Source organism: Sinohyriopsis cumingii, chromosome 14 (genome assembly GCF_028554795.1).
Source record: "Sinohyriopsis cumingii isolate HCF-2022 chromosome 14, ASM2855479v2, whole genome shotgun sequence".
Taxonomy (NCBI): Eukaryota; Metazoa; Mollusca; class Bivalvia; order Unionida; family Unionidae; genus Sinohyriopsis; species Sinohyriopsis cumingii.
Genome location: NC_142974.1, coordinates 1,095,084 through 1,111,443, shown reverse-complemented (window position 1 = coordinate 1,111,443; position 16,360 = coordinate 1,095,084). Strand labels below are relative to the sequence as shown.

General features: G+C 33.0%; 1 protein-coding gene across 1 annotated transcript; it reads right to left on the bottom strand.

Moving 5' to 3' along the window:
- Positions 1-5,952: 5,952 nt before the first annotated feature.
- On the bottom strand, positions 5,953-11,859 carry LOC149783081 (uncharacterized). Its single transcript, XM_089933346.1, has 4 exons — positions 11,734-11,859; positions 9,891-10,006; positions 6,384-6,495; positions 5,953-6,089 (listed from the first exon to the last, which is right to left on the bottom strand). Exons 1-4 carry the CDS (start codon positions 11,852-11,854, stop codon positions 5,953-5,955), a joined length of 486 nt encoding a protein of 161 aa, XP_089789472.1. The 5' UTR covers positions 11,855-11,859.
- Between the last annotated feature and the right edge of the window lie 4,501 nt (positions 11,860-16,360).

Sequence of the window (16,360 nt, the reverse complement as noted above, 5' to 3'; positions counted from 1 at the left end):
GAGTGTCCAGGTGGGAAAAGAAACACGCATAACAATTTTTAAACAAATGACAAAAATTGAGTGTCCAGGTGGGAAAAGAAACACGCATAACAATTTTTAAACAAATGACAAAAATTGAGTGTCCAGGTGGGAAAAGAAACACGCATAACAATTTTTAAACAAATGACAAAAATTGAGTGTCCAGGTGGGAAAACAAACACGCATAACAATTTGAAAACAAATGACAAAAATTGAGTGTCCAGGTGGGAAAAGAAACACGCATAACAATTTGAAAACAAATGACAAAAATTGAGTGTCCAGGTGGGAAAACAAACACGCATAACAATTTTTAAACAAATGACAAAAATTGAGTGTCCAGGTGGGAAAAGAAACACGCATAACAATTTTTAAACAAATGACAAAAATTGAGTGTCCAGGTGGGAAAAGAAACACGCATAACAATTTGAAAACAAATGACAAAAATTGAGTGTCCAGGTGGGAAAAGAAACACGCATAACAATTTTTAAACAAATGACAAAAATTGAGTGTCCAGGTGGGAAAAGAAACACGCATAACAATTTTTAAACAAATGACAAAAATTGAGTGTCCAGGTGGGAAAAGAAACACGCATAACAATTTGAAAACAAATGACAAAAATTGAGTGTCCAGGTGGGAAAACAAACACGCATAACAATTTGAAAACAAATGACAAAAAAGTAAGAAATGGGTTAAGCGAAAATCTCGGTCAGTTGGATGCTTTAGTTTCGTGTCATTTACTTTTTTGTTTCGTAGGCAGTTTTATTTTCAAAAATAGACACTCTTAAAATAATTTGTTCACCCTGCCTGCTGCTCGTCTATGTAATAATTTTTTCTTTCTTTTGTGCTGTAGCGAGAGGACAGATCATACGTTCAAAACTGAGACTTACCAAGACGAATCTATCGGTTCCTAGTACATGCCGAGCTAAATATTTACCTAATTGGATACAAAATGTTTGGTAAACAGTATGTCCGACAGTTGAATTTAACGACATCGCTTCACGAGACAGGTCTGATATCAAACACAAGGAAAATATAGCGATGACGAACCATTTTAAGAGCAATGAGCTTTAGATGAGCGATTCGTCTATCATCTCGATTGAAGCTGTCACAAGTAAAGGAACATCTAAGGAAAAGAGAGACCTACTGGATAGGAAACATAAAACACTAAGTACTTGGATTTAATTGATATAACGAAACGAAAGAACTTATATCATCGGTCACCAAGTATAACTCACAGGCAACGAAAACAGTTAAACAGAGAAATGGATACACAAAAATGTAAACGGAATGTTTCGACCTTATTCGGCAAAACTAGTAACTGCATATCTCAAAACCAAGAACTTGGGGGATATTTTAATAGGAAACAAATTAAAGAGCGGGAATAATTAGCCTTAGTCCAGAGAACGTGGGATTCCTTCAAACTCCTACCTTGGTTTCTAAACCCAAACCCCAACTAGCTCTACGTTCTAGGGGTTATATACCGTGAAATGTCCACAAACGTTTCGTCGCTACATACGGTTCTCCCCCATTATCCCTAGCGACAGAAGCCTCGTATTTGACCCAAATATGGCTTCATTTCTTTAAAACACTTGTTGACAATATGACAAATTGAAAATCTGTGTAGAAAGTTAGATCAGGATGCAATAAACTTTAGAACCTGCTACACTCTGCAATAAGCGGTTTAAGTCTTTATGGTAAGAAAAGACAAAACAAACTATTGATTAAATACAGTACTATATTTTGCTTTCTTATAAATAGCAAATGTCACTCCCACTATCATCATAATCATGTTTACACGCGGTGTAGAAGACGGGGAGTGATAAGTGTTGATTGAAAAACGAAATGATTTGACAATGGAAATTTGAATGAAGAAATAATTTTTTACAATTTGTTTTCCTAAACTCAGAATCTTTCAAATCTTGTATTTATATATGTCGCCGTCTGTAGCTGGATACGACTGCTTTTTAATGTTTTTGCAATACCTTCAGCCAGAAATATTAACTGTATCAATCCGTGCAAGTAATGTGCTAACGACAATAAAACGTTTCATGTTCTTGTTCATTGATCTGCCAAAACATCTAGCAAATTCGGTTGAATAACACAGAAGATAAGTGGTCCCTGAGTTACATACTAGTATTTCGATTGATTTATCGAAATATAAAAGTAATTTAAAGAACATCTGCCATATATATAAAGAAGCGCTTAAAAATCAGGAGCATGCGATTTATAAACTCATGACCAAAAAATGATTACAACATTTTAGACCAAAAAGTACTTATGACTTTCTGGACCAAAAAGTAATTATGACTTTCAGGACCAAAAGGAATATAAGACTTTCAGGACCAAAACGTAATTATGACTTTCTGGACCAAAAAGAAATTATGACTTTCTGGACCAAAAAGAAATTATGACTTTCTGGACCAAAAAGAAATTGACTTTCTGGACCAAAAAGTAATTATGACTTTCTGAACCAAAAAGAAATTATGACTTTCTGGACCAAAAAGAAATTATGACTTTCTGGACCAAAAAGAAATTATGACTTTCTGGATCAAAAAGTAATCATGACTTTCTGGACCAAAAAGTAATCATGACTTTCTGGACCAAAAAGAAATTATGACTTTCTGGACCAAAAAAAAATTATGACTTTCTGGACCAAAAAGTAATTATGACTTTCTGAACCAAAAAGAAATTATGACTTTCTGGACCAAAAAGAAATTATGACTTTCTGGACCAAAAAGGGATTATGACTTTCTGGACCAAAAAGTAATCATGACTTTCTGGACCAAAAAGTAATCATGACTTTCTGGACCAAAAAGTAATTATGACTTTCTGGACCAAAAAGTGATCATGACTTTCAGGACCAAAAAGTAATCATGACTTTCAGGACCAAAAAGTAATCATAACTTTCAGGACCAAAAAGTAATTATGACTTTCAGGACCAAAAGGATTATAAGACTTTCAGGACCAAAACGTAATTATGACTTTCTGGACCAAAAAGAAATTATGACTTTCTGGACCAAAAAGAAATTATGACTTTCTGGACCAAAAAGAAATTATGACTTTCTGGACCAAAAAGAAATTATGACTTTCTGGACCAAAAAGTAATTATGAATTTCTGGACCAAAAAGTAATTATGACTTTCTGGACCAAAAAGTAATTATGACTTTCTGGACCAAAAAGTGATCATGACTTTCAGGACCAAAAAGTAATAATGACTTTCAGGACCAAAAAGTGATCCTGACTTTCTGGACCAAAAAGTAATCATGACTTTCTGGACCAAAAAGTAATTATGACTTTCTGGACCAAAAAGTAATCATGACTTTCTGGACCAAAAGGTAATCATGACTTTCAGGACCAAAAAGTAATCATGACTTTCAGGACCAAAAAGTAATCATGACTTTCAGGACAAAAAGGAATATAAGACTTTCAGGACCAAAACGTAATTATGACTTTCTGGACCAAAAAGAAATTATGACTTTCTGGACCAAAAAGTAATTATGACTTTCTGGACCAAAAAGTAATCATGACTTTCTGAACCAAAAAGAAACTATGACTTTCTGGACCAAAAAGAAATTATGACTTTCTGGACCAAAAAGTGATTATGACTTTCTGGACCAAAAAGTAATCATGACTTTCTGGACCAAAAAGTAATCATGACTTTCTGGACCAAAAAGTAATCATGACTTTCTGGACCAAAAAGAAATTATGACTTTCTGGACCAAAAAGTAATTATGACTTTCTGGACCAAAAAGAAATTATGACTTTCTGGACCAAAAAGTGATCATGACTTTCTGAACCAAAAAGTAATCATGACTTTCTGGACCAAAAAGTAATCATGACTTTCTGGACCAAAAAGAAATTATGACTTTCTAGACCAAAAAGTGATTATGACTTTCTGGACCAAAAAGTGATTATGACTTTCTGGACCAAAAAGTAATCATGACTTTCTGGACCAAAAAGAAATTATGACTTTCTGGACCAAAAAGTAATTATGACTTTCTGGACCAAAAAGAAATTATGACTTTCTGGACCAAAAAGTGATCATGACTTTCTGGACCAAAAAGTAATCATGACTTTCTGGACCAAAAAATAATCATGACTTTCTGGACCAAAAAGAAATTATGACTTTCTGGACCAAAAAGTGATTATGACTTTCTGGACCAAAAAGTAATCATGACTTTCTGAACCAAAAAGAAATTATGACTTTCTGGACCAAAAAGAAATTATGACTTTCTGGACCAAAAAGTGATTATGACTTTCTGGACCAAAAAGTAATCATGACTTTCTGGACCAAAAAGTAATCATGACTTTCTGGACCAAAAAGAGATTATGACTTTCTGGACCAAAAAGTAATTATGACTTTCTGGACCAAAAAGAAATTATGACTTTCTGGACCAAAAAGTGATCATGACTTTCTGGACCAAAAAGTAATCATGACTTTCTGGACCAAAAAGTAATCATGACTTTCTGGACCAAAAAGAAATTATGACTTTCTGGACCAAAAAGTGATTATGACTTTCTGGACTAAAAAGTAATCATGACTTTCTGGACCAAAAAGTAATCATGACTTTCTGGACCAAAAAGAAATTATGACTTTCTGGACCAAAAAGTAATTATGACTTTCTTGACCAAAAAGAAATTATGACTTTCTGGACCAAAAAGTGATCATGACTTTCTGGACCAAAAAGTAATCATGACTTTCTGGACCAAAAAGTAATCATGACTTTCTGGACCAAAAAGTAATTATGACTTTCTGGACCAAAAAGTAATTATGACTTTCTGCACCAAAAAGTAATTATGACTTTCTGGACCAAAAAGTGATCATGACTTTCTGGACCAAAAAGTAATCATGACTTTCAGGACCAAAAGTAATCATGACTTTCAGGACCAAAAAGTAATCATGACTTTCAGGACCAAAAGGAATATAAGACTTTCAGGACCAAAACGTAATTATGACTTTCTGGACTAAAAAGAAATTATGACTTTCTGGACCAAAAAGAAATCATGACTTTCTGGACCAAAAAGAAATTATGACTTTCAGGACCAAAAAGTAATGACTTTCAGGACCAAAAAGTAATTATGACTTTCATGACCAAAAAGTAATTATGACTTCCAGGTCCAAAAAATAATTATGACGTTCAGGACCAAAAAGTAATTATGACATTTAGGACCAAAAAGTAATTATGACTTTCAGGACCATAAAGTAATTATGAATTTCAGGACCAAAAAGAAATTATGACTTTCAAGACTAAAAAGCAATTATGACTTTCAGGACCAAAACGTAATGACTTTCAGGACCAAAAAGTAATTATGACTTTCTGAACCAAAAAGAAATTATGACTTTCTGAACCCAAAAGAAATTACGACTTTAAGTACCAAAAAGTAATTACGACTGTCAGGGCAAAAAGTGATTATGACTGTCAGGACCAAAATGTTATTACTACACTCAGGACAACGCTAGAAAAATCTGACATATCTTGATACATCTTTCCTCCCTTATAACAGAATCGAATTGCGAGAGGGACGCTGTCAGGAAACATTTAAAGTATATTGTCCAAGAACATTTCCTCCAGGTTATATGATAAAGTCCAATCGGAATTAAAGGAGAACGTTTTGACTAGCAAATGGAAACAATCCTGAGAGATAAGAGTAGAGATAAATATAGATATTTAGCTGTCTTTCTGATTTCTTTACGAACATTGTATTGAATTATTAATTAATTTGTATTTCATCGACTGCACGTGTCATTTCCAACGGAAATTGGTAAGGACATAATATGGCCCACATTCCACCTAATTCTGAACTGGATTGGCCTCGTCTGTTTTTGCTGACAATTAGATAACTAGATAGATGGAACGACAATATGACACATTAATATTACTTAACACTTGTAATGGTAAATTCTTTTATTCGTTTACACATTATTTAGCTGCCTCAACATTTCAAATCGCGATAACCATTTTTCAAATCGTGGTAGCCATTTAATTCTTTTGGTTTCATCTGGATCCATGGAAAACCGGTTCCCTGCTTGCATTTAATGGCTTCTATCGTGGATTCCTTGTTAGCGCCACCTAAATTAGAGATTCATGAAATAAAAGCAAGTCGCCAACGTATTGAGTTCATCATCAACATCTTCCTCAGATTAAGAACAAATAAAAAAGAGACAAAAATCATTGATGTAACAAATAGTGTGAAAACATGAACTAGATAAATATGTACATGATCAAGTGAGTGGACAGATCAACGGGAGTTTACTAATTATATATATTTGTGGTCGCTTTTATAATTTCGAGACCTCAGGCAGGATATTGCTTATACAAAATACTGGGGTAGCTAACGTTTTAGTTTTAAGTTCTAGCTCTTACCAGAAAGATAACATGTCTTTTCTTCGGAGAATCGATAGGTACAGTTTCGTCTGTGCCATTGAACCTGGACTTCGTAACTCTCAGCTTCGTCCAAGTTAATTCCGCTACCGTTCTGAAAAGAAAAAGTTCAACTATAATTAGTAAAAATTCGCCACGTTTATCGTCCTGAAATATGACTAAAGACAATTATACATTTCAATACTGTTAATTATATTTCAACTATTAAATTATCTTTGAGTAGGTAAATAATTAGAATTGGTCAGACTCTGGCTTTGGAATTGTTCTCTTTTGATATTGGCTGAGAGCCGAATGTTACTATTGGATTGAGGGAGTTGCACACACAAAACACACAAACACATACAATACATACACACAAAACACACACACACACACATGTGGTTTATGTTTTCAGTAATTTTTAGTTATATGCCTAGTACAGGAAATAGCTGTAGCAATCCACTATCATGCTTGTTATATATATTTAAGTTGCATTTTGTTAGTCTTTTTATTCAGAATACCATATAATGGTTGTTTTTTGGACTTGACCTTGTCCTAAATCAAATTTATCTAAGTCCAGAACATTGAACAGTCCCCATGAAATGCCGGGTCTACCTGTTCGATACCATATTCTACTGTATACGCTTGGTAACAGACCTTCTAATTATATCTAAGGATTTATCTTGTAAACATGTGGAACATTCCAGAATTATTTTTCCCTTACATAATAATTTATTTTTTATATAGAAAATGCTAATTGTGACCTCAGATTAAGTAGATGACTATATGACTTTGTTTATTTGTGCTCTAAGATCGTATCATAATGAAATGTACTACTGTCGGGTCCAGATTTGCATTTAATATTTATTCAAATTATTTAATTCAGGTTATGCTTCTCTGAAAGAAACAAAGTGCTCAAAAGTAATATTCTTTGAAATAAAGATTTGGGTATATATTGTAATTCGAAATAAGGATTAATTCTTAGATTGTATTATTGTGAATCAATAAGGACAATTTGCATCTCACTACAACACCAGGAATCATAAACACATCAACACTTTCATCATTGAATTTAGTTTGGAAAATATTAATCATTATGATTTGTCATAGAAATTCTAGGATTACCTGAAATTTAATTCGCAATACCGCAAGTGCTTTGCATATCTTTCACTTTGATTTCTAGGCAAAAAAATTATTTGCTGAATTTTACCTGTTGGATCTGGATGTTTTTTATTACTAACATTGAGATCATGGATTTGTAGTAATGCCGTTTTGGGGTTATGAATCACTGCACTTAATTAATTTCAACAGAATATGAACTAGGAAAAGAAAATCTAGTTTAAGTTGCTCTAGCTACAATTTGAGTGTGGCCATTCTATCAGCTAAAACTGATTAATATTCTGGTTAAGCATCCCATCAAGACGTACGATTAATTACTGTCACCCAACGACGTCACTAGAGAGGATACATAATTTGCTGCATGAGTCATTCAGACATTCAGATTAAAATGTTCACGGTACATGTGTAAATGGTCAGAGGTATGTTAAGATGAACTCGTATAAGTGTTTTCACTGCAGTAGTATAGGCACATGTTTTCGACATAAATACGATATACCTATATTAGAACTGATGGGTACATACTGTTGGAACATACGATAACAAAATGAAATATTCAAATGAAACATGCCAAAGATAGCTAAAATAACACAAAGCTCAAAGAATATCTATAAGCATCATCTTCAGAACGTTTTTACTAAAATATATAAATTTTTAATATTAAACTAAAATATAGTATTACTAATCTATGCTCTTGAAATAAGTAATAGAAAAGAGTGAGAAACAAGCCTTTAACAAATTGAACAAATAATTTATTTCCTTAGAATACAAAGAGAAAATGTAAAAAGAAAGAACTTAAGGTATTGCGAATTACATCCCATATAATCACATAATTAGATGCAAGTTCTAAAGGTTAACGTCCTGAATACACTTTAGCGAAAATTCAAATTAAATCCAGCGCTGAAAGTGTTGATGAGTCGGTGTGGCCCGTGTAATAGTAAAATGCCAACAGTCTTTTGTCGACTCAAAATAATACAATCCAGGAATATAACCTTATTTGAAATCTCACTCCAACATCAATTCTCTATTTCCAAACAAATACTGTTTTTGATCAGCACTATTTCCAGTCACTAAATAACTTGATTGAACAAACTCCAGCCCTAACGAATTGGTAAGGACAACAAAAATAACAATTCTTCTGATAATATCTTACAGCACGAATAAATTATTTCTAGAAATTTAAGATTATATAGTCCAATACCTCAAGTGTTACAAGTCTAAAACTTAAATTGTGTAACAGAAAGGAGTGTAAAGCAACAAGGTTTGTAAAATTCAACAAAGGATTTATTTCTCTAAAATAAAAAGGCGAAAATAATTAGAAAAAGAAATTACGGTATTGCGAATTAAATCCCAAAAGTATCCTAGAATTATAGACACATGTCCTAATGATTTAAAGTCCTGAATCAAATTCAGAAGAAGCCCAAATTAACTCCAAAACTGAGGGTGATATGTCTGTGGTAGCTTGTAGAGTTTTATGAGCCAACAGTCTTTTGTTCAATCACAGTAATATGTTTCGAGGTTTGAATTCACTATAGATTCCAGAAAATGTCTATATCCAATAATTTTGTCGGGACACTTTTGTATTAATATGGGAACAAAAATCATTTGAATTCATTAATATGAAGAAAACAGATTCTAGCCTGAAATAATAGTTGACAGATGTATAATGCAACAATATAACTTGATTGTGCTAGAACTTAAAGAACGAATGAACATTCCTCTCAGTTACAGATGATAGTTTTCTACCTGACCTCAGGTCACAATTAGCATTTTATAAACAAAAACGATTATAAAGTGGAAAATAACCGTCTTAAATGATAGTAATGTTTGCAGAATAAAAATATTAGTTATTATTATAAACCGGAAACTATGCTATGACAAATACACTAAGGAAATTCGAAAACCTATACATAGACACAAATTAAAATAGTTTCTACTGATAAATAATATAGAATTTAAATCCATGCAAAAGGAGAATAATTTAGCTATGTGTCGGTTATTTACAGAAAAAACGTCAGTTCAGGTCAGGCAGAAAAGAATTTAGTTTTGGACACGGTCAAGTCCAACATAAAATGTTACAATATACTAACATGTAATTAAAGTAAAAAAGGCTAATAAACAAACTTTGCACATTAAACATACCTAACTCAAGTCTCAATTAAAGTTTCCTAAAATAAACTATTACCTAATGGAAGGTTCATAACATTAACAAAACAAAATTGCAGTTATAATTAGAATATAAAATGTGCTGAACACAATATACTTGACTCAGTAGAAGATAATAATTAAATATCCTTCAATATGGATATTGTTATCAGACATTGCATATGAGAAACAAAGCTTAATTGGTTGGATTGATTGAAAGGTATATCATCAGTAGATATATTTACTCACATAGGTAAGCTCGACCAACGTCATCGAGTAATTTGTAGAAGCAGCCAAATCGATGTCATGAACTGTATTTCCGTCTTTATCTAAATGTTCCTCAGTTTCCACATCTACTATGGTCACTGTAGTATAAAGAGATATTTTTTACTATAGTGAATGAACTCGGTAGGTAGGTAGGTAGGTAGGTAGGTTCGACCCCTCGTAAAGTGTTTAAATAGTGTTCTGCAAAAGAAAAAACTGTACAGGACAAAGAAAATGTTTGGATCTGGCACAATGTAAACGAGCTCGGCTAATTTACAATAGATCTAATACAGATGCATATATTTAACTAATGAAAGGCCTATGGCTAGATTCAGATGATGGCAGTGTTTTGACAGGGAATATATTACATTTATATTATCGGTAAGAAGCTGTTGTTACGTCATTTTTCCATGGAAACGAAATTCTAATAGAGAGATACACTTGCATGGAAACAAGCCAAATGTCAGATACTGAGGTCCGCCATATTTAGTCATGTCATTTTAAATTCATAATGATGGTATTTCTGAAGAACCATATTTGTTCCCACTCTGAAAACACAATTTTGTTTGTCCACTAATCCACTAATTCGTGGTCGCACTCCCAAACATTTGCCAATCACATCACAGCTTGAAGTATCCTCAAGCAATATGAACCCTACGACAGGTAAATACAATCGATTCACCGTGGGTACGTGGGAAAGCCTGCCAGTAGCTTCTCGTGGGTCGGTGGTTCTTCTCCTGGGTTCTTCCTCCACCAGTCATACTGGCCGCCATGTATAGCCTATCTTGTGCTGAAAAATGGCGTTAAACCCTAGAACAACAACAACAACAATCAATCAATTCACAGCTCGAAGTATCGCATGCTATATGAACCCTAAGACAGATAAATAAAAGCTGTACAGAACGTGTCATGACCGTTCACATGTCAGAATCATTTATTTTTCCTTGATTACCATACTCTGTCTGGACCATTCTTTTCAAGTCAACATAATGATGACGATGTAGTCAATACTATTTAGAACCAAGGCACAAAGCAGTCCCGTCTCTTATCACTTTTCAAACCAAACATAACGGTATGGAAAGCATACCTAGATTTTAGAGAGAAATCAGACTTTACGTGTTAAAAGTTATTAGTTTATACTGGTCATATTAAATTCCAAACTTCCAGAATATGTTTTTAGAAATAATAGATAGACGTTTAGGTGATTTTATATATATATATATATATATATATATATATATATATATATATATATATATATATATATATCCGATCCTTGTTTTCGAAATCAAGATTTGTTAGTAATTATTTGCTTTTTAAAAATATCCAACCGCAATATATCACAACTGAACAATAATTGTTACTGCTATAGTTTGATTTTTATTGTTATAAATAACATTAACACTATATTGAAATTATTAGTTTTCCGTTTCACGCTTTACGGAGTAATGGATGTAGTAGCATGCAAATGTAATATATGTATTATTTTGCATGAGAAGAATTCATTCTTTGAATTCATGAATGTTTCCAAATGCGTTAGTTTTAACAGTGGTACTAGATTTAAATTGTGTTAAGACATAAAGCGATAAAACAAAATGTATGTGAACTAAGATTTTCTATATTGGTAGTAATTCGTTTAGTATTAGTAGTAGCTGTTGTGATAGGGTTCAGCGTTAGTAACCGTAGCTGACGTATACAGAGTAATCACTAGTTGATACCACGATCCAAATCGCTATAAATATTACCATTATCAATAATTTTTACATCATTGTTAATTTTGCTGTAAGTGTGAAAGAAATTCTAATAAATAAGTTAAACTTTCACTAACCTGGTTTAGAATTACACAAGAGAACATCTATGTCGAACGGTTTATGACTGCTTGCATACGTTACTTGGGTGGACAACATCAGCACCAAAAAAGAGTTTAGGAGAGTTACAAGCCTCTTCATGATGCTACAACCTTAAAAACAAGAGTTTAGGAGAGTTACAAGCCTCTCTATGATGCTACAACCTTAAAAAAAAGGAGTTTAGGAAAGTTACAAGCCTCTCCGTGATGCTACAACCTTAAGAAAAAGAGTTTAGGAAAGTTACAAGCCTCTCCATGATGTTACAACCTTATAAAAAAGAGTTTAGGAACGTTACAAGCCTCTCCATGATGCTACAACCTTATAAAAAAAAAGTTTAGGAACGTTACAAGCCTCTCCATGATGCTACAACCTTAAGGAAAAAGAGTTAAAGAAAGTTACAAGCCTCTCCATGATGCTACAACCTTAAGAAAAAGAGTTTAGGAAAGTTACAAGCCTCACCATGATGATACATCCTTAACCAAAAGAGACTAGGAAAGTTACAAGCCTCTCCATGATGATACATCCTTAACCAAAAGAGACTAGGAAAGTTACAAGCCTTTCCATGATGCTACAAGCTTACGATAAAGAGTTCAGATAATTTACAAGCCTCTCCATAATGATACAACCTTAAGAAAAAGAGTTATGGGGAGTTACAAGCCTCTCCATGATGCTACAACCTTACGAAAAGCACAAGAATGAGCTGATTATGTATTCTAGAATATATATAGTAACAAGCACAATCTGTTGACATTGTGCACATATGCATATATATATTTTCATTTGAAGAAAAATAATATCTTACGCAGATATAACCATTCAAATAGCCCAAGGTAGATAAATCTAGCAGGAAAAATTCAACTCAAGAAAGAACATGCAGAGAAGCCTTAGAATCTAATAAATGCGCATTACATTAGTTTCCTACAAAACTACTGTCACGAATAAAGAATGATGTTCCCATTTTGTTTTTGAATAAATAAGTTAAGATTAATCATAAATTAATTAATGTCCAGTTTGGTCTCCTGTCCTAATGATGCCAAGTTCTGAATGATACGGATGAGTTTTTATCTAATCATTCATCATTTCAATCATTCTAATGTTACCAAGTTCTGAATGATACGGATGAGTCCTTATTTAATCATTCATCATTTCAGTCAATCTAATGAATGATATAGTGCATGTATGAAAGCAATAAGAATCAAACTTACCTTACTTCCAATCACGAATATTTCGACGATATGCATGCTCGATGCCACCAGCAACGGTCACTTGAATAAACGATTACTCTTGCTTTTGTACGGTCATGCCGGATAAAGATTAACTTAAGTATAAAGGTAAAATAAAGGACAGTCATTGTATGGCTTGTGTCATTCAACCTAAGCCATGACAATTACTTAAGTCCACTTTGAATTGATATCAATCATAGGTACTTAGTAAGTTCGAAAGTTCAAAACAATATGTTTTGTATTATAATAAATTCAATCCTTCAAATTGCTCAGGTGATTTCAGGCCAATAGTTTGTGCGTCAATTTGAGCATTTCATTGTGTTCTCATGATTTAACTATGTAAACAATTACCATAATTTAATAAAGAAAACTAACTTCCGACCAAAGAACAACGTCACAACGCGAATTTTACACATACGTGGAAATGCAATTTATATCATAGTTTCAACTATTTGAAATGGCGTCCAGTGTTAACATCTGGCTTGTTTGCATACTTATGTCCATTATCTTATATTGTTTTTCAAGATGTTGTCTCCTCATCGACATTTATTAAAGTTAAAAACATTGAATTTAATTCCATTATTTCCTACACATTCTTCTTTCTACAACCTTTCTCTCTTTCTTAACACCTTTACTATGAAAGTGTTCGTACTCTTACCCCTAAAATTCAATAGTTCTTTTCGTCTTTGATGACGTGAAAAAATTATATCAAAACTGACGGGAACTTCTATTGTCATCAATATTACAAGAACAGTGAGGGAACACTGAGATGTTTTTTCACATTTTATCAAGAAGAAATCACTTTAGATTTTTCAAATTCAAGCCAATTATTTGAGAAACATTTCGCCCATAGACATCTGACAATTATATTTTACTGAAGATTGGGATCGTACTAATGACGCTGTTAGGACTTTACAAAATGGCATGGCCTGAAAACAACTTTATTTTCTAATGATAACAGAGAGCTGTGTTCAATCTGTTTGGACTTAATTCATTGTGATATCATAGCCTGACATTAAATTCCGTTTAAAATAAACCACACTTCTTGGTTTGCTTCATCTAAATATGTTTGCATACTTTAACATTGTTTGGCTGTATTTCTCGGGGCATTCATGTACAATATCCCCTACACTAGCAATGATTACACCTAAACTTTTATTTGACCCAACGACCTAGCCAACGAGGGGTCGCTCGTTAACCAGCGACCGAGAGTTCGGTCGCTGCAAGGCGAAAGCCATCTATTATCGTATTTTCTACATATATCCTATGACAGTACTATGTATAGAGGAATGCAGGGGGGGAAGCTTAACTGGAATTTCCCCAGAAACTATTTATTTGGTAGTTTGTCAGAAAAGTACGCATGGTTACTTGTAAATATCTCGGTAACGTCTAGAAACATTTTCATGCGGTTTATGTTAATAGGTACGATTTCACGAGTCCTATCAAATTAGTGTACATTTTTCTGCATGTCTCCTGTGGCACTGCGTAAAAAATTAAATAAATATTTCGTATTTTAGCAAGCAGACGGATCATCAAATACAAAAACACAAATTGGCCCTTCAAACGGAGTTAAGATTAACTACAGGCAAATCTGCATTGACCGAGTGAATAAACTCACGGCCCCGCCTAGTGCATCCGTTACAAAAATGTAGTTATATGTCTTTTGTGGCTATTAACAATCCTCGTTGCAAATTGACAAGCTTATGTTTTTTACTTTTAGGTTCTATTTTCATTCATACTGACCAAGTGCTAGACATCACTATAAACTGCCAAAATGCAGACATCGTAGCGATATGAATGAAATATTGTTAAACTACGTTAGAAATGTAAATTACTTACACACTCTTATTGGTGTTATAGTTTGCTGTTATTGTACTAAACATTAACACTATATGGAAATTATTCGTTTTTCGTTTCGCGTAGTAATGGATGTTGTAGCATGCTAATGTAATATTTCCCATGAAAATAATTCACTGCTTGAATTCATGAATCCGTAGTTTTTATCGTGGTACTAGAAAAGTAATAGATTTGAAATAAGATATTCTATAATGGTAGTCGTATGTATTGTAGTAGTTCTAGTAGTGATGATGAGGGTAAGCGGTAGCTGAAAATTTATTTTTAAAAAAAGGTAATCACTAGTTGATTTAGTTGTAGCAGACGTTGTGAGGATGAGAAGAAAGTAGTAGCGGTAGTTGAAGTATAAAAATTTGTATCACTAGTTGATTTAGTAGTAGCAGACGTGAGGATGGGAAGAAGTAGTAGCGGTAGTTGGAAGTATAAAAAGTAGTATCGCTAGTTGATACCACTATCCCGATTGCTATCAAGATTACTCTGGTCAATAATTTTCACATTCTTGTTAATTTTGTTAGCAGTGTGAAAATACGAATGGTACTAATTAAGTTAAACTTTCACTAACCCCTTTTGATTTACACAAGACCTCATCTATGGCGAACGGTTGTGTGCATCTATTACAGTAATATATGAAATATAATTTTCTTCTGGCTACTAACATTTCGGAAATCTGCTTGCGCGATAGGGATGAGCACTTGATGTTACGGTTTGCAGAATGTAGGATTAGGCTTGTTTTTATGGGGTCCATGCCGAATTGAGACGAACTTACAAATGTAAAATAGGACAGTCATTGTAGACCTTGGTCTTTGAAAATGAACTCTAATATTTTCTTCAAAATCTACGCTGAATTGATGTCATTCATACGTACTTGGAATTTCGACATTTGAAGTTTCATGCTTCTGAAGCATTTGTCAAATTGTTTTGTCAAAAAAATGTTTAATACTAATCAATTAGATCATAATATTTTTCAAGCCTACGATGGTGCGAATAATTATTTATTTTGCTAATGTTACCTTTTGAAGATAATAAATTAAATCTTAAAATTTGCCCTAGTGATTTTAAGCCAACAGTTTTTTGCGTCAATTTGAGTATTTCTAATGAGGTATTATCATTTACCTGTGTATATATAATTACCATACTATAATAAAGAAAACTTTTAAATTTCGACAAAAGAACAAATGCTACAGTGTGAAGTTTGCGCATGCGTGAAAATGCCATCAAAAGCATAGTATCAACTGTTTGAAATGGCATGCATACAATTTGTGTCACGTCATCATGCCAGCTTTCGCTAATGTGACTCGTGTTATTTGTGATGCCAACTCTACTTAAATAAAAGTCAGAATTACATAAGGCAATCGAGTAAATAGTTTTCGTCTGAATACAAGTCTTGTTTTTGTATTTCTGAAGAAAATTATTCATTTTGCAAATTGTAACAATTTTAACCGAGTGGGTTTTGGACTAAATGAATAACGCAAACACAATGTGATGGACGATGGAAATTTATAAAATTAATTAATAAAGAAAAAAATATATG

What these genes read in the sequence shown, in the direction of transcription:
- LOC149783081 (XM_089933346.1), bottom strand. Translation starts at nt 11,854, where the DNA reads ATGAAGAGGCTTGTAACTCTCCTAAACTCTTTTTTGGTGCTGATGTTG. An exon ending in CTTGTGTAATTCTAAACCAG is followed by an intron (nt 10,007 to 11,733) that starts GTTAGTGAAAGT and finishes TTTATACTACAG; the next exon opens with TGACCATAGTAGATGTGGAA. An exon ending in CGTTGGTCGAGCTTACCTAT is followed by an intron (nt 6,496 to 9,890) that starts GTGAGTAAATAT and finishes TTTTCTTTTCAG; the next exon opens with AACGGTAGCGGAATTAACTT.